General features: G+C 42.6%; 1 protein-coding gene across 6 annotated transcripts in view; it reads left to right on the plus strand.

The window, feature by feature from the left end:
• The window catches only part of TANC1 (tetratricopeptide repeat, ankyrin repeat and coiled-coil containing 1), a 227,620-nt gene that overhangs the window by 83,798 nt on the left and 117,365 nt on the right, over positions 1-26,457 (plus strand). For all 6 annotated transcript variants that reach the window (XM_059394028.1, XM_059394032.1, XM_059394031.1 and 3 more), the window contains exon 3: positions 20,544-20,744. In XM_059394028.1, coding sequence (XP_059250011.1) covers positions 20,544-20,744 — 201 coding nt within the window. The remainder of the gene's footprint in view (positions 1-20,543; positions 20,745-26,457) is intronic.

The following is a 26,457-nucleotide window of genomic DNA, read 5'->3' on the forward strand; positions in this document are numbered from 1 at the left end:
GCTGCCTGACAAGGATGTCATCAGGGTTAAATAAGAGAGCGGGGAGCCTGCTTCCCTCTGTCTCTCTCTGTCTGCCTCTCCATCTACTTGTGATTTCTGTCAAATAAATAAATAAATAAAATCTTAAAAAAAAAAAAATAAAACATATCCTATTTCATGTACCTCTGAGGAAGAAAGAACTGTCAATTAACGGACAGTACTTTATTACTTTAAATGTTTGACTTACTGAAGATTTCCTTTCTTTAGAGTTATTTTTATGTATCTCAATATTTTTCATTAAACAAGGAAATTAGGGGCGCTTGGGTGGCACAGTTGGTTGGGCGTCCAGTTCTTGGTTTCAGCTTGGGTCATTATCTCGGGGTCATGGCATTGAGCCCCGCCTTGGACTCCATGCTTGGCACGGGATCTGCTTGGGATTCTTGCTCCCTATCCTTCCCTTCCTGCCTCTGTGCTCGTACACATGCACTCTCTCTCAAATAAATAAATAAATCTTAAAAAGAAAAAGCTGGAGGAAAATATAAACAGGTTTGTTAAAGCATTTCTGATTTCTATTCAGAGCCTAATTCTTCTTTTTTTTGACCTAGTTGGCCATATCCATTTTTCTCTGCACTACATTGACACCATCCTTTCATGATCTCAAAGGAGATTTTAATGGAAAGCTTTCAGATAAACTCCAGGGTTCATTTTTCTTCCACAGTTGGCCCTAAGTGATTTGTTGACTGAAACCTGGAAAGAGCTAAAATTGTCCCTCGACCAGATGTGACAGCCCAGGTTTGCAGTCAGCGGCTGTGAGGTTGCAGTCATTGCCTGGCTGATGCCGGTTTTTAAAGATGCCGTCAGCTAGTATATACATTTCGGTTTTAGAGAAGGTAAGGTGAGAATCAACATGGGTCTTTGAATCTGTGCCCAATATAATATGTGCTCATTTGTAGAAAATTTGGAAAATATTAATAAGAATAAAGAAAAAAGCCCCAGGATATTCTTTGTCTTTTGCTTTATCCTTTTTGATGTCATTAGTCTTTGATAAATGCCTAATATTTTATTGTACTATAATGAATGATTTTGTGTGGGTATGATTTTTTCATTCATTAAAAAAAAAAGCCTCTGGAAAATAGGTACCTGTGTACAAATCTCTGATTATTTTAATAGAATGTTTCTAGGCAAGGAATTAATAATGAAAACAAACTTTTCAGAAGCTTGTGGTACCTCTTGCCAGATTGTTTCCCAGAGGGATTGTGTGGTCACCTGTGTAAGCAGTGTGTGAGTGTGCCTGCTTGCCTGACTCTTACTAGTTTTGGGTGTTTGTAGATTTTAATAATTTTTGCTGATTTTGTAGGTCCCAGCATATATTTGTTTTTACTTAGCATTTCTTTGAGATTGGTAGACCTCTTAAATATTCAGTGCCCATTTATAGTTTCTCCTCGTTGTCTTTATATGACCTTGAACAACATGGGGGTTAGAGGCACTGACCACCCTCCTCCATACCCATCCATACCCAAAAAGTCAAGTATAACTTTTAACTCTCCAGAACATAATAGCCTCTTGTCGACCGGAAGCCTTCCCAATAACATAAATAGTCACCTGACACATTTTATATATTTATTATATACTGTATTCTTACAAAAGAGTAGGCTAGAGAGAAGAAATGTAAAAATAAGAGAAAATACGTTTGCTATATTGCACAGTATTAACTGGAAAAGTTCTGCATCTAAATGGGCCTGTGTAGTTCACACCTGTGTTGTTCCAGGGTCAACTGCACATTTTTTTCCGTTTCAGTCTGGTTCTTCCCTTACCCTGGTATGGCCCCTGGTGCATAGTAGTGGGATTTCCTTATAAAGTCACTCATTGGGAATTTTTATTGAAGTTACTAAAACGTGCCTGTGTTCCATGGGTAGAAGTGTCTCCGGTGTTGTTAAAATTTCAGGTTTGTGTTGAGCCTGCTGGTCTGATGGCTTCTATTTAAGAAATTTATAGAGAAACCAAAACGAAGGCATAAAACCCACTCAAAATGAGTCATCAGATTTTCTACAGTACTTGGTGAGTTTCTGCCTCTGTACACAAAAAGTCTCAGTCCCTCCTGACACCTGGCTTCTGGTGAGTTGCTCCCAGCCGGCAGGGATAGTTCCAGATAGCTAAGCATCTCCTTAATAACTTTTGCTGTATTCTTTCTTTTGAAAGAGAGAGAGAGAGAGCAGGGGGAGTGGCAGGCAGAGGGAGGAACAGGCTGCTCGCTGAGCAAGGATCCTGAAGCAATACTCAGTCCTAGGACCCTAGGATTGTGACCTGAGCCAAAGGTAGACGCTTAACTGACTGAGCCATCCAGGTGCCCCAAACTGCTGTAGTCTTAAGTGTAAATATTTTGGTCCATGGTTCATAATCTTAGATTGTTAGATGGAGGGATTCTTTTTTAAACTAAGGTAAAGTAATGAAATTAAAGGATTTAGATCAAGAAGAGTTTTACAAATTGAGTTCAGTGTTTTCATTTTCTTTCTTTTAAAGATTTTATTTATTTGAGAGAGAGAGAGAGAGAGAGCATGAGCTGGGGCAGGGGGTGGGCAGAAGGACAGGGAGAGGGAGAAACTGGCCCCCTGTTGAGTGGGGAGCCTGGCCAACGGTCTCCCGACCCCAGGACCCTGTGATCAAGAGTTGGGTGCTTAATCTACTGAGCCACCTAGGTGTCCCAGTGTCTTCATTTTTTTTTTTTTTTTAAGATTTTATTTATTTGAGACACAGAGAGAGATAGTACAAGGGGGGATGGGGGAGGAGGGCAGAAGGAGTGGAAGTAGACTTCCCGCTGAGCAAGGAGCCCAACATGGGCCTCCATCCCAGGACCCTGGGATCGTGACCTGAGCTGAAGGCAGCCGCTCAACCGACTGAGCCACCCAGGTGCCCCAGTGTCTTCATTTCTTGAGGAAAATTAGAAAAGAGGCATTTATCAACTGCCCAACATTATATAGCTAGTTAAAGCAAAAATGGGATCAAAGTATAGTTTCTGACTTCAGACGAGTTCAGTTTCTACTATGTCTCTGGATAGCTCCCATTATTTTTTTTTATTTCTAGCACTGAATAAATATAAAGGAAAAGCTATCCCTGAGATAGAAGGCAGTAGATTTACTTTATAACTTTTCTCTCCAAGAAAAGTGATTTCTACCCTGTCCCAGCCCCAAAGGGTTATTTCCGAGTTTCTTTTCTTTTTTTTTTTTTAAGAATTTATTTATTTACTTGAGAGAGAGACAGTGAGAGAGAGCATGAACGAGGAAAAGGTCAGAGAGAGAAGCAGACTCCCCATGGAGCTGGGAGCCTGATGCGGGACTCGATCCCAGGACTCCAGGATCATGACCTGAGCCGAAGGTAGTCGTCCAACCAACTGAGCCACCCAGGCATCCCTATTTCTGAGTTTCTTATATGGTCTTTACCAAGACTCAGTAACTGAGTAGTAGCTCTTCTTTTTCTATAACCCCCCCCCCCCCCAAGATTTTATTATCTGCAAGAGAGTGAGCAAAAGAGAGAGAGAGAGAGAACAAAGCTGGCTGGGAGGCAGAGGGAGAATCAGACTCCCTGCTGAGCAGGGAGCCTGATGATGGCTCCACACGGGGACTCCAGGATCATGACCTGAGCTGAAGGCAGACAACCAACTGACTGAGCCACCCAGGTGCAACCTTTTTTTATATCTTAAGGACCATTTCTGCTTGGTGTCTTTGAGATTACAAACCCATCCTTTTTTGTTTTTGTAAAACCATTTAAGCACCATAAATGTAAATAGTTAAATATACAATTATTAGAAAAAGAAAGAAAGCTAGGATGCTTGGGTGGCTCAGTCAGTTGGGCGTCTTCCTTCAGCTCAGGTCATGATCCTGGAGTCCCAGGACTGAGTACCATGTCGGGCTCCCTGCTCGGTGGGGAGCCTGCTTCTTCCTCTGGCCCTCTGCCCGCTCGCTCATGCTCCTCTCTCTCAAATAAATAAAATCTTAAAAAAAAAAAAAGCTATATAATGGCATTAGAAATAGGTACATTGCTATTTCTTCTCTGCTTTCCTTTTTGCCTCTAAAGGCAATTAATGTTTCTTATTTGATCTTTCCAGATATTTTCTGTGTATATGCATGCATATGTACACACATGCATAGGTCCTTAAAATGCACAGATTTACACTGTTTTATTTTGTAAATTTGATTGCAGTTTTAGACATTTTTCGTATTAGCACACACTGATAGGTTTTTCAAAATTTGCTTAATATTATATTGGACAGATAGCTCATAATTTATTTCATTATTCTCCTATTGATCGTTGGTTAACAAGTTGGTTCATTTACAATCTTCCTAGATTTTTGTCAAATTGCCCTTCAGAAAGGTGGCATTAAATTGCCAATTCCATTTTCAGTATATGAGAATACATATTTACACACTTAACACCACTGGTTATAATCAAATTATTTCATCTTTGCAATGTGGTAGGCAAAAATTGTATCTCATTGTTTTAATTAAGTAATTCTTCAGAATGAATTCAAATGCATTTTTATGTTTATTGGCCGTGTGAAATCTTATTGCCTGGATTTGTAGCCTGATGCCATAGTTTACCAGCTGTGTGAAAATGAGCAAATTACTTAAACTTTCTGTGCCTCATGGGTCACTTATGAGGATTAAAAGAGTTAATATTTATAAAGTGCTTAAATCTATGCTTGACGCAACATATATATTATATAAGTATTTATCAGAGAGATTTAAATTTGTTTCTCTGTCCTGCCTATATGCTTACCTATTTTTTGTTGTTGTTGTTGAGTTTAGGATCTGTTTTAATATTCTTTAATATTCATTTTAATATTCTTTAATATTTATTTTAAGGAATGCATTTAAGTGGTTAACCATTAATTGTTTACCAGCTAGAGTTCTAAGCAAATCACACATGTAATGTTTAATTTTGAATTATAAAACCTAAAAAGATTCATGTATATTTCATCTTCATTTTTGGTAGGATTAAGTGAGAGATTTTGTTTTAATTCTGTACTTTCAGTGTTGAAAACTGAGAGGTTACACATCATTCTTTCAGGGAGGTCAGCTCTCTTTCCCTGCTTTGTAGGAGAGTTTTGATGCTGCTAATCTTATTAAACCTCTTAAAGCTACATCCTTAGCTCTAAGATTATGAAGATCAGAGATTCTGGAGTTTCCTCCCCCTCCATCCATTACATGGTTTCCATGGTTATTGGACTTCCCAAACAGTACTTCAGATCCCGTCTGACTTCATGGAAATAGCATCTCAAAGATGAACGAGCAGTCTGCTGGCTTGGCGTCAGGAAACTTGTTCCTGAAGGTCCAGTTTGATATAGCTGCTGGCTCCTTTAGAACAAGTGTTTCGTTTTTCTGAATTTCTGTTTTCTTGCCTATAAAATGAAGGTAATAGGGGCGCCTGGGTGGCTCAGGGGTTAAAGCCTCTGCCTTCGGCTCAGGTCATGATCCCGGGGTCCTGGGATCGAGCCCCACGTCGGGCTCTCTGCTCAGCAGGGAGCCTGCTTCCTCCTTTCTCTCTGCTTGCCTCTCTGCCTACCTGTGATCTCTGTCTGTCAAATAAATAAATAAAATCTTAAAAAAAAAAAATGAAGGTAATAATCTGCCATACAATAATGATAAAGGTCAAATGAAATGAAGGTTTTGTTTGTGTTTGTATTTTTTGTTTTGTTTTGTTTTGTTTTAATTAAGGGGAATTTATTTCACTTTTACCACATGATATCCTTGGTTTGGGGAAATGCCTGTCAAGTAAGGAAATCAGATACACTCCTGTAAATATTTAAATTTATATCAGGAACTTTTGATACCCAGATGTTTTGAGGGAGGGGTGAGATCTCTTTTTCTTCCTCAAACATAGTAGAGAAGCTAGGAAGTGAACCCTCTGGGAGAGAATAGGGCAGCACTGATGCAACTTTTTCTTTGAGTATTTACTATGAGTATTTACTATGAGTTTGAGTATTTACTATGTATCCATATGCTAGATGCCTGTAAATAGTTAGCCCACATAATCAATAGCTTATTAGTAGAGATTAAAGAGCTAGTTTAATTACTGTGCAGTTACAGTAACTGTGAGTTACAGTGAGGTAACTCAGCTGGGATGGCAGAGCCAAGACTTGAACCCGTTTGTCTGTCTCCAAAGCCGGTGTCCTCTGTAATGTATCAGCCAGAAGCTATGTAAGCTTCTGTATCCGCAACACGGGGTTAATGACAGTTTCTCTCTCCTTGGGTGGTTCGTAGTCCTGAGGATCCTGTGAGTTACAAGGCTTAGAACAGTGCCTGGACCATCATAAGCATTTTACATTTGCTCTTACTATGACTGATAGCACTTTCTGTGTCATTTGGACTCTTCCCTGCTACACCCCTCTTTTGATCCCTTTAGGCTTTAGTGAATGGCAGTGTCTTGGATAGTTTTGTTTCCTTGCCTGTGTGGCAGACACAACTTAGCCATTTCATCTGGTGCGGACAGAGGAGAGCCATGGTGAGGGGTCTGGCCTTAGCAGAGTGCTGTGGGGGCAATTGCTGTCAGCAGTCTGGGATGGCATGTGCTGCCTGGGCAGGGAAGGGGAAAAGAAAAGGTTTAAGCCCCTAACACAAGGATCCACCACCAGAAGGCCTTGGTATCTAAGAAGATGTGTGTGTACTCGAAGATGCGGTGCCTGTGTGATCTGGTGTTCTCCTTGTCTTCGTCAGAATGGGCTTTCGCATAGTTGTCCAGTGCATGGATTCCTAAACCTGGCTGCTTCCCCGAGAGCTTTGTGAGTCAAATTCCCACCTGCAGTGGGAGTTTGTAGTGCTTTTTGAATGGTTAGCCAGGTTTGAGAACCATTAGGAAGCTGTGCAGGGCCGGCCTCAGCCAGCCATGGCAGAAGTACATATATGTGACTGGGAGAACTCCTGGTCTCAAGAGGACCTCCCCCAGTATCTTGTCAACCCTGTACTTGGCAGCCCTCCAGAGGTGAACTGGAAGTACAGAAATGCAGCTCTACAAGGAGCTGAGTGACAAGGGTTCCATTCTAGAAATAACCAGGGACAGGGTTTCATCAAAGCAATTTGTCAGTATGTTTTATTTAGTTCTTGTGTTTATTGTTGATTCCTCATCAATATTTGCGTATTCTCATGCTTCCAAGTTAATACAGAAGTGATAGCTATTGAATATAATTTTGATGCTTAATTGACATACAATGTTATAGAAACTGTTGCAGGAGTGCATTTCCCAGAGCGATGCTCAGAGAATGAATGGAGTAATGCGCATTCCATTTTATATTTGAGAAGTCATGATTAGAGTGGAATGTTAATATGGTTAGTTGTGGTGAGACAATATTGACATTGTTGCTAAGATATCGTACCAGACATGTCATTGAGGCTGCTGTTTTGAAAAGTGAGCAATGCTGCCTTTTTCCCTCTCTCCTCCTCTGTGGTGCTAGTGGAGTAGGAATATAGCAAAAAAAAATAATAGATGCAGAAAATGTAGTCTTCTCATTCTCTCTCTCCACTCCCTGCCCCCCAGTACAGGCCTAGGAAGGATCTTGTTAAACAGCCACACGTACACAATTGACTTAGTCTGCTTTTTTCTAGAATGTGTGCTGAATTGGTTATATAGCATTTTTAACATGTGTTTGTGGGGAGGAAACTTTCAGTGCTGCCTAGAAACTTGGAGGTATTTCTCCCTAAATGTTTATAGGTCCCATTTCCCTTCTAAGGAGTTGAAATAAGATAAATGGTAGAAGCTCCCTCTTGTCCTTCTTTTCTCTTGTAATGAGGCCTGTTGGCAGCAGCATTGCGGGTGGGATTGCCAGAGTTTGGATTCGAGTAGTTAGTGAGGGGGTGATGTGCTGGTTTTGGCATTGTTCTAAAAGTCTTTTTCCCTTCCACTTATTTTTCCACCCCCAAAATGTCATCGTGTCCAATGTGACAGAATGTTCCCGATGATTACCATTCAGAGAAACATGACTCGCTAAATTATCTGTGGATGACAATCAGAATTTCTTAAGCACCTAACAGCATTCCGTGCTTGGTATGCACCTTGGTCAGGGGACCCACCGTTACAAAGGCAAACCAGCGTACAGCCATGATGAAGAGCTCGGACAGTGGCTCAGACTACCTCGGTTCAAATCCAGATCTACCACTTGTGGGCTGTGGGGCCCCGGGCAGCTTACTTAGTAGCTTCCCTAGGCATTAGTTTTCTCATCTGTAGCCCAGGGACAATGACAGCAAATGGAACAGGGTGAAAAAATAAAATATAAAAATTAAATATAAAATATAAAAATTTTATATAAATATAAAATATAAAATAAAAAATATAAAAATAAGCTAATATATGTAAAGTGCTTATTAGCTAGGTCTGGTGTAGCATGTAAGGCTTTACTACTAACTTGATCACCCTCATTATTATTTGGACAGATACATTTGGTGAACATACATTTATATTTAGAATAGAGAACTCAGTGGAGGTCCTGATGTGTTACTTGGGTACTTGCTTTAACATGAAATTCAAGGGTAAGTGGGCTCCAGCAATCGTAGGGGGCTGAACGTGTAACTGAGGTAGAGAATGCCTTTAGGAGTCAGATATTCAGTCTCTGGGGCCGCCATCTTGCAGGCCCAGAGCCCCATTCACATGGATGTGAGACAGCACAGTGGCAGCATGGTGGTCCTATCCTCATCATTCTTAACATCACACCCAAGATCTACAGAAAAAGGAGAGTTTTCTGTGTTGTAAGAAGTTATATTCAGGGGGCGCCTGGGTGGCTCAGTGGGTTAAAGCCACTGCCTTCGGCTCAGGTCATGATCCCAGGGTCCTGGGATCGAGCCCCGCATCAGGCTCCCTGCTCAGCGGGGAGCCTGCTTCCTCCTCTCTCTCTGCCTGCCTCTCTGCCTACTTGTGATCTCTGCCTGTCAAATAAGTAAATAAAATCTTAAAAAAAAAAATCTTAAAAAAAAGTCATATTCAGGATGTTGTTTTTGAGAAAGGTCATTTATTTTAAAGATTTTCTTTATTTGAGAGAGAGAGGGAACGAGCATGAGCAGTGGGAGGGGCAGAGGGAGAAGCAGACTTCTCCCTGAGCAAGGGAGCCTGACACTGGGCTCCATCCCAGGACCTCAAGATCACGACCTGAGCTGAAGGCAGACACTTAACCTACTGAGCCACCCAGCCACCTCAGGAGAGTTTAATGTTAAGGAGTGATTGGTTATAGATTGAAAGTTGTAAGCAGAGAAGTCAGGCATGTAGATAGAGCTGGGGCAGGGCGGTTCCTTTGTATGTTGCATACAGTACTATGTACTACTTTGTATAGTAGCCAGTGTAGTACTACAGACAGTGTACATAGAATAAGGAACTAGATCTTGAGCCACACAGTGACGATAAGAGGAAGCCAGTCCAGACCTTCACTGTGAGAGCAGTCAGTAAAGCAGACCATTCAGTGTCTGTAAGCCCTGGGGAAGAGATGACTATGGACAGTTTGAGCTACACAGACAAAGGCAAGTCTCAACCAGGTGGATGAGTAGACACATTTGGAGATGCCTAGATAAAGGAAAGGTGAATCCTCCTTCCTGAGGAAGGGGCTTCATGAGAGTGATAACTTGGCAGGTGTCCAATGGAGGGGATTGCTGGGAAACCTCCCAGTGTAGAAAGAAATGGATACAAATGTCTCAAATAAATGTTTAATGGAAAATAAAGCATGTCTTCTTCTAAAATATTCTCATTATGAAAATGTCAGAACATATGTCAAACCAAAAATGTAAAAGGGAACAACGGTTGCTGTTTCCACCCCCATAAGAATAACCATCAACATTTATTGAACCTCCTTCTAGCTTTTAGTTATACATATTTTCCTATTGTCATCACATATACAAGACTGTGTATACTGGCTTAAATGTTTCTTCCATATGTCTTTAAAAATGTTGATCATCTGATAAACTCAAATTTTCCTTTTTTGTAATTTTGGTTCTTTGGCAGTGAAGATGGTGGTTGTGGTGTTCTGTGCTCTTCTGCTTCTTTAGAGGTTGGGGCGGGGGGTGGGACTTGTGGGAGAGCTTTTTCTGCCCAGTGTCACAACCATTGCAAAAAATGTTAGCCATTGTTTGCAGTTCTGGCACAGGGCACTATTTTTTTAAGAGGTTGCCAGATAAGGTAAGAGATTGTTTCTGCACTATGGAGTGAAGGATATGGTTCAAAAACCACATTTCCTGAATGAGAAGGGAGTGGAAGCAGAAGAGGGACAGTTGAGTGAAGTGTTTGAAGACTGGGCTTGGGCTATAGTTTATAGCCCTCCCCTCTTTGTCCCCTTAATGATAACGTCTTCACTGTTGAAAAGTTAATTTTGGTTCTTAAGAGACTTTTTTATTTTTTCAAGGAGGATAAATGGGCTGGGTATTTTCTGAACCTTTGGATATATGAGACTGTTTTTTGGTTGATATTATACTTAATAGAAAACTGGGTGTGGTTTTTATAAGGTTTGGTCTCTCTATTCCCTTCAAATTTTGTAGGTGTTGCTTTCCACCTCTGGTATTGGTACTAGAGAGGAGAAGTGTTGTGGGTTGAATTGTGTCTCTCCCCACCCCCCAAAAGATGTTGAAGTTCTAACCCTCAGTGCCTGTGCAGGTGACCTTATTTGGAAGTAGGGTCTTCATAGATGTAACAGAGGTAAAATGAGGTCATACCGGGTTAGCGGGGGCCCTAATTTACTAGGACCGCCCTTAGAAGAAAAGCATAGACACTGGGGACGATGCCATGTGATGACAGAGGCAGAGATTAGAGTGATGTATCTACAAACCAAAGATAATAGGCAGTGCCACAAACCAAGAGAGGCATGAGTTCGATTCTCTCCTGGAGCCTTTAGAGAGGGACTGGCCCTGTTGGACACCTTAATTGTGGACTCAAAGCCTCCAGATGTGGGGCAGAATAACCTTCTGTTGTTTAAGCCACTCAGGGTGTGGTATGCTGTTACAGTAGCCTGAGGACCAAGATAGATCAGTTGGGTTCTTGTTTCTTTGAAAATCTGTCATTTTGCAGCCCATCAATTTTTTTTAACTCTGTATTTACCTGGATTTTTATGGTTAAGAAAATATTATCAACCTAGTTTTGCCAGGATAAGTCCAGGTATAACTACAGTCCATAGTTCATCCTATGCCAGGATGAACACCAGGTGTGTTCCCTTCAGGGACACAGCCCAGGGTATGGGGAGTCCTTTTTATCTGCATACTTTAATTAAAAATAAAAGATTTGTTTTTAGGTTTTGAAATGATCATGTCCTCATTTCTTCTCAGAAACACCTTTTGTTTTTCCTGTCTGTAATCTTAAGTTACTAACATGTTGACCACGCGTCTCTGCATCTGGGAAGACTTCTTCAAGCTTGTTCTTCATCATGGAGTCAATATTCTCTAGTGTGAATTCTACTCTTCCATGCCTGGAATGTGGATCATAATCTGGTGACAGCTTTTTAAATTCCTTGCTTTTCTTCCCTTATTTTTTTTTTTTAAGATTTTATTTATTTATTTGACAGATAGAGATCACAAGTAGGCGGAGAGGCAGGCAGAGAGAGAGAAGGAAGCAGGCTCCCCGCTGAGCAGAGAGCCCGATGCGGGGCTTGATCCCAGGACCCTGGGATCATGACCGGAGCTGAAGGTAGAGGCTTTAACCCACTGAGCCACCCAGGCGCCCCTCTTCCCTTATTTTTAATCTGAGTCTGGTATATAGAGAAAATAAGAAAGAAACACAACGCATGAAGGATCTAGAAGGCCATGTTCTTCTGTATTCTTTTGAGGATGCCATGCCTTTCATGGAATGAATTCTTCTGCCTTTTTTCTTTTGAGTCTTCAGATAGATACTCCCTTTCTTCTCTCTCATAAGCTGTGTGTTTTCTCATTCTCCCACCATTTATTACTTCAGTTTTGAGGGGGAGGCTTTTTACCAGAGAGATAGAGTCTAGTCAGCCCTGTTTTACCCACATGGATCTGTTGCTTCCTGCTGGTGGGCGTGGGGCGAAGACAGGAGTGGACGCCTGGGTGAGGGCCCAGATCGCTCCCTGACCCAGTGGGCTAAGTGCACTTAGGCCCTCAGTTGTTGCCCTGTTGTTACCCTTAACATTATTGGGAATTCTTTCCTTTTCTGGCACTCCCTTATCTTTCCGTATGCTTTTTGCATTTATGAGTTTTTCTTTTACTTTGTAGTTACAAGTATCTTATCGGGATCTTGGGAGACGTTTTGCTAGCAGCTTTAAAGGAAACAGGATTTTCTGCTTTTATCACCTTTAGCCTACCACCACCCCACCCACTGCACTCCTGGCTGCTCCCCGTTTTCCTTGTACCCCCGTATTCCTTGGTCCTGTCCTGCGTCATTCCTAGCCTTTGCAGTCCCTGCTTTCCTCCTACCCTCTCTAGAGCCTGTTTAGCCTGTCTTTCCCTCTTCCTGCCCTCTCCCTGGTAGACATCCGGATGACTCTGTGTGTGCCACAACCACAGGCATGCCCACACTCCCCCACCAGCGGTGGAGATGCCCTGGACTGGAAGTGAGCCCAAATGCAGGGTGGGCAGAGGAGAAATGGAGCGTGTGCCTATACAGAGCCCATCCATGATGGGGAGGGGGGCATGAGTGCTCAGTGAGATTGAGAACCTCACCTCCTTTGGATCAGGGTGTCCTAGTGCTTTCCCTGTACTGCGTCCACTTCAGCCATAGAAAATAAACTCACCACCTGGCAGTCAGCCCCCCACGCCAGTACTTTGAATGGTCTTTGTGGGATTGATCTTTTTTTCACCCATTTGCCAAGTCAGGCCATGGTGGGTGACCCATTTAGACTTAAGATCTTTGTATCTAGACATTGCAGTCCTAAGGAATGCAAATTTAAAATATTTACAGGAAACATAGGCACATAAAATGTGAACTGTGTAAAAGCGTAACCCTCCCATTCACGCTCCTCCTTGGTGTGCTTCCTTTCCCAGAAGCAGCCACTGCTGCCAGTTCCTGTGTGTCCTTCTAGAGACCCTCCGCTCAAGTACAACTGTTTATGTTTACATTTTTCATATATACATAAGGATACAGTGTATATGCACGTGTGTATACAGAGAGGCATACATAAGCACACACGCACACACACTAAAGGAATGTATGTTGTATTTTAATCATCTGTACGATGGAGTTTCCTTTTTCATCTCTCTCACCTATCTTTGGAGAGGGGCATAAATATTATTTGTCTGCCTTGCTGCCTTGGTGTTTCTCAGCCCTGGCCAGGCCTGAGAGGCACTCAGCAAAGAGAGTTGCCGGTGCCTGAGCCACACCCCAGTGCTGCTCTGACAGCCTCCCTGGGTCTGGCGGCTTCCCTGTGTGCGGGGCCTGGGAACTGCGGCTTTGGGAGCGAGCGGCAGGCCTGGCAGATCTGCCCACTCTGCGTGGGGGGTGTTCCACAGGGCTCAGGGCCCTGAGTACCCCTGATGAGGCAATGGGGAGTAAAGGATTCCATGCAGACATCAGCTTGCTTTTGATGCAAGCGGCCCACTCCTTTATTCTTCACCTGAGGCAGGCTGAGTGGCGAGCTTCTTGGTTGGATGGGGTGGGAGCGGCACTCAGTGCCTCCACCCTGGGCAGAGAGAGCAGGCCCAAAGGCTGCAGGAGGAGTTAAAGGAACTTAGAACTCAAAGGAAGAGGAGAAGAAACTATTTCAGGTGCTTGGTGACTAAACATCTATCTCGGATCCACTTCGCTTGTATGGTGACAGCATAAGGTGTGACTGACGGAAAGAAAATTAACGATCTGGGCCCGGGTGCCTCCCAAATGGAATGATCCAGGAATGCTGTGGAGCTAATTAACCAGCCGGCACGAAATGTGAAAATAGATGAGGGAACAGGTTTCTTCTCACGGTGGCCTGGTACTGCGTATAGACCTATAAATACTATTTTTGGCATTCCCTATTAAGTATTCAAAATGACGTAATGTTGAAAGACCTAGCTCAGTAGCCCTTTTTCAGGGTAGCAGAATGGATTCTGGATTGGACCTTCTGGGTTCAGACTCTGCTTTTGCCGTTGGCCAGTGTCCGTGAACAGGATACCCGGTGCTTTCTGTGTGGTGGTCTCGTTGTCAGAGAAGCATGAAAACAATACCCACTTTCAAGGTCCTTGTGAGGATAGGAGATAATGGGTATAAAGTGCCTTGAACCCTGTCCTAACGCATAGTACTCCAAGGAAAGCATTTATTGTGTTGAAATACCGCCCCTCCCCCCCAGGGGCTTAGGGGTGGACATGTTTGAGGCTTTGTATCTTTTTTTTTAATTAAGATTTTATTTATTTTATTAATTAGAGTGCAGAAGCACATGAGCAGGGGCAGGGGAGAGGGAGAAGCAGGCTCCCTGCCGACCACGGAGCCCGAGACAGGGACTCCAGGACCCTGGGATCATGATGCTTAATCCAATGAGACACTCAGGTGCTCTGAGGTCTTGGTATTTTTTAAGCTTAGAAACCCTTTCCTGGTGACCTGCTTAAAGGAGAATTTTGACAATAAGAGATCAAATGCCTGTCTCTTTCCCCAATACCTGGGTCAGGGCAAAGTACATTTAGTTCTCTAAGCACTGAAAATTGAGAGTAAAATTGTGAGGTACACAGTATTTACTGATCTCCATTTAGAATCTGGTTGGTGGGTTTTTGAAGGCAAATGGATAAACTTGTCCCATTAACCAGGTTTTTCTACACTGGGGGAGGGTGGGAGTTCGCTGCTTTGTTGCCTCTTGGCAGTGTTGAGTCTTAGTCACGATTCTGAATAATGTTCTGGAAAACTGTTTTCTTGGATACATTTATCTTAGCTCTCTTTTTGGAAATGTACATTAACAATCAGTAGCTCTGGCTGGTTACTTGGGGGAAGATCCTGTAAGACATAAAACAGCGTAAAATGTTTTCAGTTGCAGAGAGGCCTTCCAGAGGCTCCCGGAATGATACTTGGATCTTGTGGGAGGAAATCTTTTCCAATTTTCTAGGTTTCTGTAAATCTATATGAGTTATGTGGTTATAAAACCTTATGATGGGAAATGTGTTTGGGAAACATGAATGTGCTCCCAGGCAGGGACTGCACAAAAGATGCCCTAACACATTTAATGCCCCAGTTAAATGTATTGCACAAGTCTCGTTTTCTGGAACTGGATAAACAGAACATCCTTTCTTTCTATTCTGAGCTTCTGTCCCCCTCCCCTCTCCACCTAGTCACTTCAATGGCACAATAAATGGAAATCTTATTTCCTGCATCTGCAGACCTATTTACCTGAATGTCTAAGCTCCCCCTTGCCTTTCTCAGGTCTGTTCTTTCTGAAATGTGATTTTGCTTTCATCTCCCTAGCTTCTTTGCCCTCTTTTTTTTTTTTTTTTTTTTTTTTAAAGCTTTCTCTAATCCTGCACTCCATTTACTTTAATCTGTAACGTTGGACATTGCCATGCTGCATAGACACCTTTAAACATTCATCATCTCCCAGATTTGCATTTTCTTCCATTATGAACTTAAATCCTTTTTCACAGTCTGTACCAGTGAAAAAAAATTTAAAATAAAGAACTATTATCAAAAGCCATTTCTGCAGTTTAAAATGCCTTATTGGATGGCTTTATCCTTTTGATAATTCCATTATCTTTGTAAACTATGACTTGAATTTATAGTATGTGCATATGTATGTGTGTAGTTATATTTATGACACATGGGAAGAACCTTATGCCCCTATGCCCTTTATGGTCTTTTATTTTCGGAACTCAAAGAAGTGATTTTAAAATAAGAAAAGTACGTGTGTGTGGGTGTGTATGACAGCGGCTGTACATGACCTGCAAAGCCTAATCCTTAAAAGCAAAATGTTCTGACCCTTTAAAGATGTCTTAATTTAAAATCATGTCTGTTTTGGGGACCTCCATTTTTTTTGAAATAAAGTCCTTGAATGTGTAGAGCAGTGTGAGCTGGCCAGTTGCGGGAATTGAGAAAGGAGGTCATTCTAGGTATGTGGCCCCTGCTCCCAATAGTTAACCTCCACGTCCCAGCTTCCTGTCTGTGAAGCAGTCTGATTGGACTTGGATGTTCTCTGAGACTGAAGGCACGTTGGGGATCCATTAGTGTTCCATGGGAAACACCTGCTGGTGGGACCGGAGGCAGCCCGGCAGATCATGGGTAGTTGATAACATGATTTTCCTACTCTGGAGAGGACACCTCGGCCTACCACGGCTGGCATTTCTGCCATACCAATCAGAAGGGTGATCCGAGTGTATCTCATCACTTAATGGAGGAGGGAAGAAAATAGGTCACAGTTCAAAGAACACCAGCGCTAAGGGGACTGTGCTCACAGTGCCGGTTTTTTCAGTGAAATGGTTTTAATTCTTCTCGAAATCTCCTGGAGCATCTGCTGAGGAATGTTAAGTCAGCCAGAGAATTTCTGGTGTCCTGTTGCCCAGAACCCATGTTGGATAACTCTCGTGGATGCCCCTGAGAGATTTTCGCTCTCTGCCACTGGCGTCGTCTGCGTTCTTGTGTTGCTCTTGGATTTTTGTTGACCTGAACGCCTTAGCTCGCGTGAAGTTAAAGCACCAGGCTCCAGGATGCCGCCTCCGGCTTCTAGGCTGCCGGCTCACCCCACTCATTTCATGTTGCCTATTCATAGGTAAAACTTCTCTTCCAGCTCTGTGCCTTTCTAATAAAAGGGAGCTGGAAGTTCGGGGTCTTTCACTTTGAAAAACAAAGCAACAGGACAGCATGTTTGGGACTGATATTATGGTAAGATGTCAAAGTAAACTTGAAATAGAAATCCTTCCTTCCCGAGCCCCAACTCCAAGTGTCGTTTTATTACAGACCACATAAAATCACAGTGTCAGAGTGCAGCTGTTCCGGAGACTGGAGGTCCTCATGGTTACGGCCTGCTTTGGAAACATCCTCACCATACTTGGAGTTAATGAAAATATTTGCTTTGCTTGATATAAACAAAGTTTATGGGCAGAATTTGTAATTAGATAACTCTCTAATTTTTTTTTACCCTTCATTCCCCAGTTTTTTGCTTGTATCACATTGGAGAATACTAAGTATTTAAGAAAATAAACCTTTTTTCAGTAACAAGGTTTACTGTTTTTTTCTGGTGTTGACATAATAGATATATTTCTCCCTAATTTTGTTGTGTCCCCACAAATTAAGGGGCTTGAAGTCTGGTTTGGGGTTTGCTTTTTTTTTTTTTTTTTTTAAAGATTTATTTGTCAGTGAGAGAGCACACAAGCAGAGAGAGAAGCAGGCTCCTTGCTGAGCAGCGAGCCCAGTATGGGACTCAATTCTAGGACCCTGAGATCATGACCTGAGCCGAAGGCAGATGCTTAATCAACAGAGCCCCCCAGGTGTCTCGGGTTTGTTGTTGTTGTTACAGGTTGGAAATAGTTGTGTGTGAGTAGGGAAGATGGTACCTTGTCACAGCACCTGCTCCTCTCAGGCCAGTCTAGCTGTTGAACTAGCAGGTCTATGATTTAGATAGTATGAGGACAGCCACAGGGCAAACCACATGGGTAACTCTTCGAGGTGCCCCCCACCTCCTCTGTACATACCTTTTGGGGCTGTGGCCTCCGTGCTTTCCAAGTTCTTCTCCGTCTCCTAGTGTTCCTTGCCAGATATCCAAGACATCAGGCAACCAGGCACCATTCTTGTAGGCATAGCGCCTGCTTGCATTCCCTACATGAGCCCAGTGTGGTGGTGGTCATGTGTTCCCGAGACTGGACCAGAGAAGACTGCTCTCCTTCCCTCTGCTTTCTCAAATCTCCTCAGTGTGCAGCTTGCTCGGCCCCAGAGGGAGTTTGCATTACAGTGTACCCGCAGCTGTGCCTTAAGTTCCCTTCCATAGACAGAGATCACCAGAGAAGCAGCCGGGAAACCTCGTGTCCTGGCTCAAGACCTCAAGGAGGTAGTTTTAAAGGATTTCTGGCTGATCTCCAGGGGTGTAAGAGCAGCTCTGGGGGCCTGGCCATTGGTGGTGACTTCTTACAGTGCAGATCAGGAAGCAGGGCAAGCGAGGGTTATAGGAGGACCAGACTGGGGCCCTGCTGCTGTTCACATAGATTCAGGATGTAAGGATTTCCACTAATTCCAGCTTCCTTCCCCCAGGAACAGAACGTTTGTGTGGATGTTCTTGTTTTTGAAAATTCTAGTGAGGGTTTCCTGATAATTCTGTTTATTTTTTCAAATACCAGTCGCTTGGACATTTAGTGATAAATCTTTAATTTCCCAGGTCTGTTAAAACCTATTAAAGCAGGTGTCTAGGTGGCTCAGCTGGTTAAGCGACTGCCTTTAGCTCAGGTCATGATCTTGGAGTCCCGGGATTGAGTTCCCTGTTGGGCTCCCCGCTTGGTGGGGAGCCTGCTTCTCCCTCTGACTTACCCCTCTTTTGCTCTCTCTCTCTGTCATTCTCTCTCAAATAAATAAAAATAAAATCTTAAAAACAAACAAACAAACAAACAACAAAAACCCTTCAGGCATAGCTGGCCCAGGGGAAACTCAAATGACCTTTCTGATGTTGCAAACTTACCTATTGTGGGACCCATGGCTTTTCCATTCACAGCTCTGCTGGTTCTGAGTTGCCTTTGAAAGCCAGGCATGAGCCTGTCTGCCTGTTTTAACCCCAGCCTCACCCCCCATCTGTGCACGGGGTGACTACTTATTTTACCATACCTCCCAACATGGTGAATGAGCACAGCGACACAATTTGAACTTGAGAGTTTAGGTCACGTCTCTTTTGAGTCTTGCACACAAAGACCGACAAAAATTGAGCTTCCGATTCAAATCCAAGCCTTGGTTTTTCAGAGTCAGGAAGGTCTGGTAAGGACCAGTTGGTTAGTAGTTAGCAGAGAGACTAGTTTGCTTATGAAAAGCTTCCTGTGTTTTTTCCAGCTCTGCTGTATATAAAATTAGAGCTTGTAGGGGCGCCTGGGTGACTCAGTGGGTTAAGCCGCTGCCTTCGGCTCAGGTCATGATCTCAGGGTCCTGGGATCGAGCCCCGCATCAGGCTCTCTGCTCGTCAGGGAGCCTGTATCTCCCTCTCTCTCTGCTTGCCTCTCTGCCTACTTGTGATCTCTGTCTGTCAAACAAATAAATAAAATCTTAAAAAAAAAAAAAATTAGAGCTTGTAGATATTTTCATCATCAGGGTAAAGGTTTACCTTCCCTCCTCACCCAGCCTCAGTTGCTTCTTAGTGCACTCAGGAGGGGAAGAAGGGATGGATAGGGGAGGAGCAATAGAGGAGAGCTTCTTATCAGAATGCTTGAGGACCAGCTGTATCTTTTCCAGAGAGGCTGATCTTAGCCAACATACTCTTCCTTTTGTCCTCTCTATACTGTAATTGTGTCCTCTGTATTTTGTCATTGGATCTGCTTACACTAGAGTATCTAATTTCATGATAGTAAGCTTGTTTGTCCTTAAGTTCACTTGGGGCTGAATTCCAGGGAGAACCTGCTTCATCAGTGAATCCTGTTTCCAGTCCCATGACTAAGAGTTGGGCTGGTTGAGTTGTAGGAAGGTGGTTGCTGTGCTGTGGGGATTGTGGTGTGGATCTGATGAGAGAAGAGGTCTATGGTACTGGGGAGGAATGTTGAAGTTGGGAGACTCTCCCTTGGGTTCTCTTATTGGAGAGAAGTGGCGGGAAGCCAGGGAGTTCTGGAAAGCATCTGGGTGTTTGAATCTATTCTATGATACCTATGTAAGATCCCCTCCCTTACTTGAGCTAAAATCATAGTTTCTTTCTTTTTTTTTTTTATAAAGATTTTATTAATTTATTTATCAGATAGAGGGAGAGAGAGCACGAGCTTAACCAACTGAGCCACCCAGGCGTCCCGAAATCATAGTTTCTTATGCATCATTCATACTTGGTCTTAATCTAATCTCAAGGGACGCCTAGGTGGCTCAGTCGGTTAAGCATCCAACTCTTGATTTCAGGTCAGGTTATAACCACACGATCCTAGGAATGAGTCCAGCATCAGGCTCTGTGCCCAGCAGGCAGGAAGTCTGCTTGAGATCTGTTCCCCTCCCTGCTCGTGTACTCTCTCAAAAAAATAAGTCTTAAAAAAAAAAAATCTAATCTCGGGGTGCATGGGTGGCTCAGTTGGATAAACGTCTGCCTTCGGCTCAAGTCATGGTTCCAGGGTCCTGGGATCGAGCCCCTCATTGGGCTCCCTGCTCAGCGGGGGGTCTGCTTCTCCCTCTCTCCCTGCTCTTGCTCTCTCTTGCTACCTCTGTCTCTCTCAAATAAGTAAATAAAATCTTAAAAAATATATATAATCTCAGATTGGTGGCTTTCTGGACCCATTGTTAGGAGTAAAACTGGGCTAGTTGATAGAATACAGAAAAGGGTATGAGGTATGGAGTTCATTGATACCTGAGTGGTGCAACTTGAATTTTCTCTCACATGATAAAAAGTCCTCTAAGAATGGTAAAAAAAAAAAAGAAAAGAAAGAAAAAACTACTAAGGAAAACAACATACACATAAGACATATGGGAATTACATTCCAAGGATGTAGTTCTTAGGAATTGACCTATAATTGATGATCTAAATTCAGGTTTTTCTCTCTTCACTCCAGGAGGTGACTTTGGTCCAGAGACGTCCCCCCAAGTCCTGCCCTCTGGCCATGGTGGCGACTTTTCCGTGAGCAGCCTCCCTGTAGCAGAGGACACCTACAGGGTGAGCTTGGCCAAAGGTGTCTCCATGTCTCTGCCTTCATCACCTCTGCTGCCTCGACAGTCTCACTCAGTGCAATCAAGATCAAATAAAAAATCTCCAGGTAACTGAACAACCAAACAGCACCCAAACTAGTTTGGTTATAGATGTAATGCTTTTATTGAAATGAAGCAAAACTGGTGCTTATAAGGAATTTTCTGGGAAGTTGTTTGCTTTGTTACAGTAATTTCTGGAAGAAGAAAATCTTAAAAAAGAAAGTTATGATTTGAATACACTCATTTCTTTAGTTCAGCCTGTGTATAAACTTTTGATTGCTAAGGCTAGACTTTTATAAATATTCAAGATCTTGTTATCAATATTGATCATTGGTCTTGTTTTCTTGGTCATGAATTTGGGAATGCTATAATCCAAACTCACTGTGGTACATTTAAAAGTTCTGGATTTTGGCAAGGGTTATCTGACAACAGTTCATTTATTACTGCCTAGTGTTACAAACTGATGTCCTTTCTTTGATTACATCACCCAGCCCTGGAACAATTATAAATTTTTTTAAAATTCAGACTTATAAAGGGGTGGGAGCAAGGGTCTTACAGATTACTTGTTTTAAAGTATTGTGGCTTCCCTCATCATGACCAAGTTTTTGCACTTAACATTACCAGTGAAAACCAAATGTTACTTAACTTTGAGAGGTTATGGTTCAGATGTGAGGAAAGCCTTCTGGAAACCTGCAATCATGAGCATTCCTCTGATGTTTTAGGTTTGCTGAGCATTTGTTTAGTCCTCAGTATGGTTTGGGGCCTTTGTTGACCATATGGGGGGGTGGAGGGGGTAAGGATTCTTCTCACATACACATAAATGAATTTGGAATTGGTCTAAAATGTGTCCTGGGGCTATAAAATTGGAATCTGTTTTTCTGGTTTCCTAAGTACTTGTATTACTTGACACGTGATAGGCATGATTTCTGAATCTTTTAGCGGATATTTGCAGTTTGTGTGGTGACAAAATTTAGAAGGCAAACCTTGAGGCTCTGAATGTTAGAAATGGTGCTATGAATTGGTAAGTGTCCAAAACACTTTATTGTTCTAGAGCTTTCTTATTTTGGACAGCATTGTTTACAATCCAGTCATTAGCTGGAACTTGGAAACCCTTTTGGTATGAAGCAATTTCCTGTGCCAAGGAATTTGACCTGTTTATCAGTATTTGGGGAAATTCCTGGAATGTCCTTCTTTCTCTTTGCCGTTCCCCACCACTATATCTTTTGGTCAGATTTCTTTCCTTCTTTCAAATTGTGGTTCCCACACTGCCTTTCTCGATGGTTACCCCATTGGAGTTATCTTCTCCCTACAAATTGTGCACAGCATTTTACTTTTTCCTTTATCAGCCCTGTCATTTGTTCTTTTCCCGTTGAGTCAGTGTTTTTTATGTGTAGCCTGTGTCTGATGGGCATGGATAGGCATGATGGCTTCTTTGAGTATACTTCATCTATAAAAACCGATAAGAGAATTCTGAACCTCTCTGGATTTTATTCATTTGAGAGAGAGAGAGTGTGTGAGAGAGCATGAGCAGGGGGCAGGGGGAGAAGCTGGTTCAGTAAGCCAGACATGGGGCTCGATCCCAAGACCTTGAGATCATGCTCTGAGCCGAGGGCAGACTCTTTACCCCTGGGATCATGACCTGAGCCAAAGGCACACAGATGCTTAACTGAATAAGCCACCCAGGTGCCCCCTATCTGGATTCTTAGGGGACCTTGGTTGAGGGTAATGCAAGTGCTAAGTGCAGAGATTCGACCTTTGGTAGAATTTGCTCTCCTATAGTCTGTGCTGCTGCAAACGAAATGATGCAGCTTGGGCCTTAGGTCTGGTGAGACTACCTAAGAGCCTAGGAATATGTATTTCAGAGAGAATTTTATTAATGTTATTATTATTATTATTTTAAAGATTTTATTTATTTATTTGACAGAAAGAGAGAGAGAGATCACAAGTAGGCAGAGGCAGGCAGGAGTGGGGCATGATGTTTGTTTTAGTGGGACTTGAATCTTTTTAATTTTTAACTTGATTTTTGCAGCTCTGTTGAGATACACAACTATAACTTGTAAGTTTAAGGTGTAACACATAATGATCTTATGTGCGTGTGTATATGGCAAAATGGTGACAGTGAGGTTAGCACATCCATCCTCTCATAGCTACAGTGTGTTTATTTTGTGGGGTGTTAGTGGGCTGCTAAGTAGTGATGAATGTCATGGTGAACACGGAAAGGATGGCTATCCTGAAGGTTCTCAGAGGTCACAGGCTCTCACGGGCCAGAAGGCCCTGAGGACGCCTGACCAAATTTGGTATTTTAGTTTTGAGAAAATATTGTATAGTTTGATTTTCTCCATAGGAATAAAATTTGTTTCTGCTGAATTCTTTGCGAGGCAAGGCCTTATGAACAGTAGTTGTGTGACATTCAAACTTTTAATGGATCGAAGAGAATATTCTCCATATTAGATGCTTTGGGTCCAAATTAAATACACTAAGCAGATCCTTCTCTAACGGAGCCATGTTTGTGCTTCGCCCAAATTTGTGCAGCAAATTCGTGTCTCACAGTGGTGATTTGCCTTCATTATCTTGGCAATTTTAATTCAAAAGGGAAGCTAAGGGCAGATATGCTTGCTTAAAAATGGCAGTGACTCAGAGTACAACAGACAATAAAACAATGTTTTTCCACAATGTCTAATGCTCATAGGTTTCTGTTTAAGCCATATTGTTAGAAACTTATCCAGAGACCGAGTGTTCTACCTGCCTGTAAAATTAGTTGGCATATGGTTGTGAACGTGCATTGGATTTAAAAATAGCCATCTATTTAAAAAGCTCACACTGTTGTTGCTAATGATACAGTAAATACGGTGTGGTGTGCGTGCTGTGCCCACAGGCACTGAGCCCTCCCCCCTGCCTTCCCCTTACACCTGCCCGGCTGGGCTTCAGGATCTTGTCATCATTCAGAACCAGCTCTGAATTACAGAGATGACTTCTGTTCTCATTTGTATGATAAGACCCTTTTCTCTCTCTTTTGTTTAAGAAGGTGCATTAAAAAAAAAAAAAGTAAGAAAATCTAAACCTGTTTTACTTGTTTGGATAGAAACTCTTCACTAATTGATGCTAATCAAGAAACTGTCAGGGACTGAAACTTCTAGCAAAGGTCAAAGACTATAAACCCCTATAATAGGCACTGCAAGTAGCCTGTTTTAATGAAAGCTTGTATTTTAATACAATAGGTGATTAGCTCTTGAGCCATGGGAACTTTGGGCCAGAGACAATTTCATTAACCTTGCAATAATGTGACCCTGCATTTTTCATGGTTGAGTTTCTTACATTCCACTCATATTGCTCGGTAATATTATTTGCTCTCATACTACCTTGTTCCATATAGTTACATTTTTTCACTTGTTAGTCTAAAGATGCAGTTTTTGGGTTTTGTTTCAATTTATTTCCCCCCTGGAATGGAAACTACATTTGCTGGTAAAGAAAACAAGGGCCAGTATCCATTATAGTCCTGTGGTGATTGCAAGCTTTTTGGATTAAGAAATCATTAATATTTGTAATGTATCCTTTTGTCTTCCAGAGAAAACAAAGCCCATTTCCTGTGGTTTATTTATTAGTAATATCATTAGTTACTTTATATTTGGATTATATTTCCCAGATCACTTTGGGCCCATTATGCAACACTCCAAAGGTAGGGCATGAACGGGAAGCACGCTTTTAAAATACTCTGATGGGGTACAGCAGTAGAGGGTGGAAAGTGGGGGATACTGCTTTTTTCATCTGTGCTTATGTGGCAAGACTTGCTGGTGCCGGCCCTTTCACTCGGTTCCAGGTCCATTTCTTGCTGTAGCCATTTTGGAAACCGCCCTGGCTGGCTGTTTCTTTAAGAGAGGAACCTCCAAGTTGACAGACTGTGAAGTGGAAGTCATTCTGCCCTTTGATTCTTGGACCATAAGTTAATTGTCTGTCCAGGCCCTCCCTGTCTCACCCTGCAAGTGTTTCTTATAGAAAATTAGCGCTTTTGTTTAAAAAGATTTTTTTATTCTGCTTCATCAAGGGAGCACCAAGGTGGTTCAACGAGACCTGAAACCACACGTGCATGGTCTTTTTTCACTTAATATAATATCATGAACAATTTTCAGTTTGCTTGAAGAACTTGTGATTTAATGTCTTCTGTTTCAATATTCCATGGTTGATTTTTAACTAATTTCCAGTTGTTGGGTATTTGTTACTTTTTAGGTTTTAAAATTGTAGCATGAGCCAAGATATTTTGCTTTGTTTTTGCTGTTCAATACCTACGAATTCAGAAATTTTAATTGTTGTAAAATACAAGTAACAGAATTCACCATCTTAACTATTTTTAAATGTGTAGTCCAGCCGTGTAAAGTTCATTCACATTATTGTGCACCCAGTCTCCAGAGTTCCTGATGTGATTGTACTTGTCCAGTAATTTTTGCGCACATCTGATATTGTAAGAGTGGCAAGTTCCCAGAAGTGGAATTATTGAACTAAATGGACTGTGTTTTTAAAGATTCTTGGTGCATACCGCCCAGTCACTTTCCAGAAAAGCTGTATTGATTTCACATTCCCTCCCGCATTCTTTGAGAGGCTTCTTTTTGAAGTTAACAGTCTTCTGGGAACCATCTCAGATGGATAGTGCTGGTGCAGTGCTTTGTCCGAATTAGATAGAAGGGAATGAGAGAAGTCCTCCTGTCACCTTCCTCTTTTTGAACTTCCCTTTTGTCTGCACTGCTCAGACAATTCCCGTTTTCTTTCCTTCCATGATACTGTGTCAGGAGAATGATCGCAGCTGAGTCAGATCAAGTTCACGGTCAGAAAAAAACACTCAGCTGGCCTCTAGTTTTAGCTACAACCACACTCTCTGTTATGTGGGGAAGATCATAGACATTTTCTATTTTTTTTTTTAAAGATTTTATTTTTAAGCAATCTCTACCCCCAACATGGGTCTTGAACTCACAGCCCTGAGATCAAGAGTTGCATGCTCTACCCACTGAGCCAGCCAGGCGTCCCTGGATCATAGACATTTTTGAGTTGGTGAGGCCTCCGGACCAGGTCAGGCCATCTGTGCCAGGCCTCTTTGCAAGTATGGAAGGCATGGAACTTGCCCCAGTGTGGAAGTTACTGGTGGAGCTTTGGCCTACGCCCAGGTCCCTCGCTCTGTCCCCAGCATGTTCTCTGATGCCACTCTGCATTGTTCTGCCTGTTCATTGTTGACACATGAGCCGTAAATGACAGGGCTTTGTGTTCTGGTTACATGCACAACAGGAGGCTATGGGCTTCATGTACTCACATGCCTCTGTGAGGCTTTTTGATGGGGGAGGGGAGAGAATAACTCAGGAAATGGCCCAGTCCCAGCCCAAGCCTGCCTGTAGCACTGGGCTAGTATGAGGCCCTGCTTTCACCTAAGTGGTGTGGGCCACAGTTAGGGCTCTGATTTTCAGCAAGGACAGTTCCTCCTCCTGTGGTGAATAGGAAAACATTCTTTGTTTCCTCCCAGAGACCTGTTATCTGATAGCCTCCTCCAAGGAGTAGGCGGCTGCCTGTGCCACACTGCCACGCCCAGCCGTGACCCGGACACACACACTCTGTTGTTCTGTGTTTACACACTGAACCCACATGCATTCCTTTTCTCCACTGTGAACCTGAGGACCTTTCTGAGTGCCCTTTATTTCCACACCTGTGATCCTGGGTCACCCATATACACTTTGTCCGTGCCTCTGACACGCCCCAGAGTTTTAAAGAAGACCGATGTCTGGGTCTGCCTTCAGAGATTCT

Source organism: Mustela nigripes, chromosome 3, assembly GCF_022355385.1.
Source record: "Mustela nigripes isolate SB6536 chromosome 3, MUSNIG.SB6536, whole genome shotgun sequence".
In the NCBI taxonomy this organism is placed as follows: domain Eukaryota; kingdom Metazoa; phylum Chordata; class Mammalia; order Carnivora; family Mustelidae; genus Mustela; species Mustela nigripes.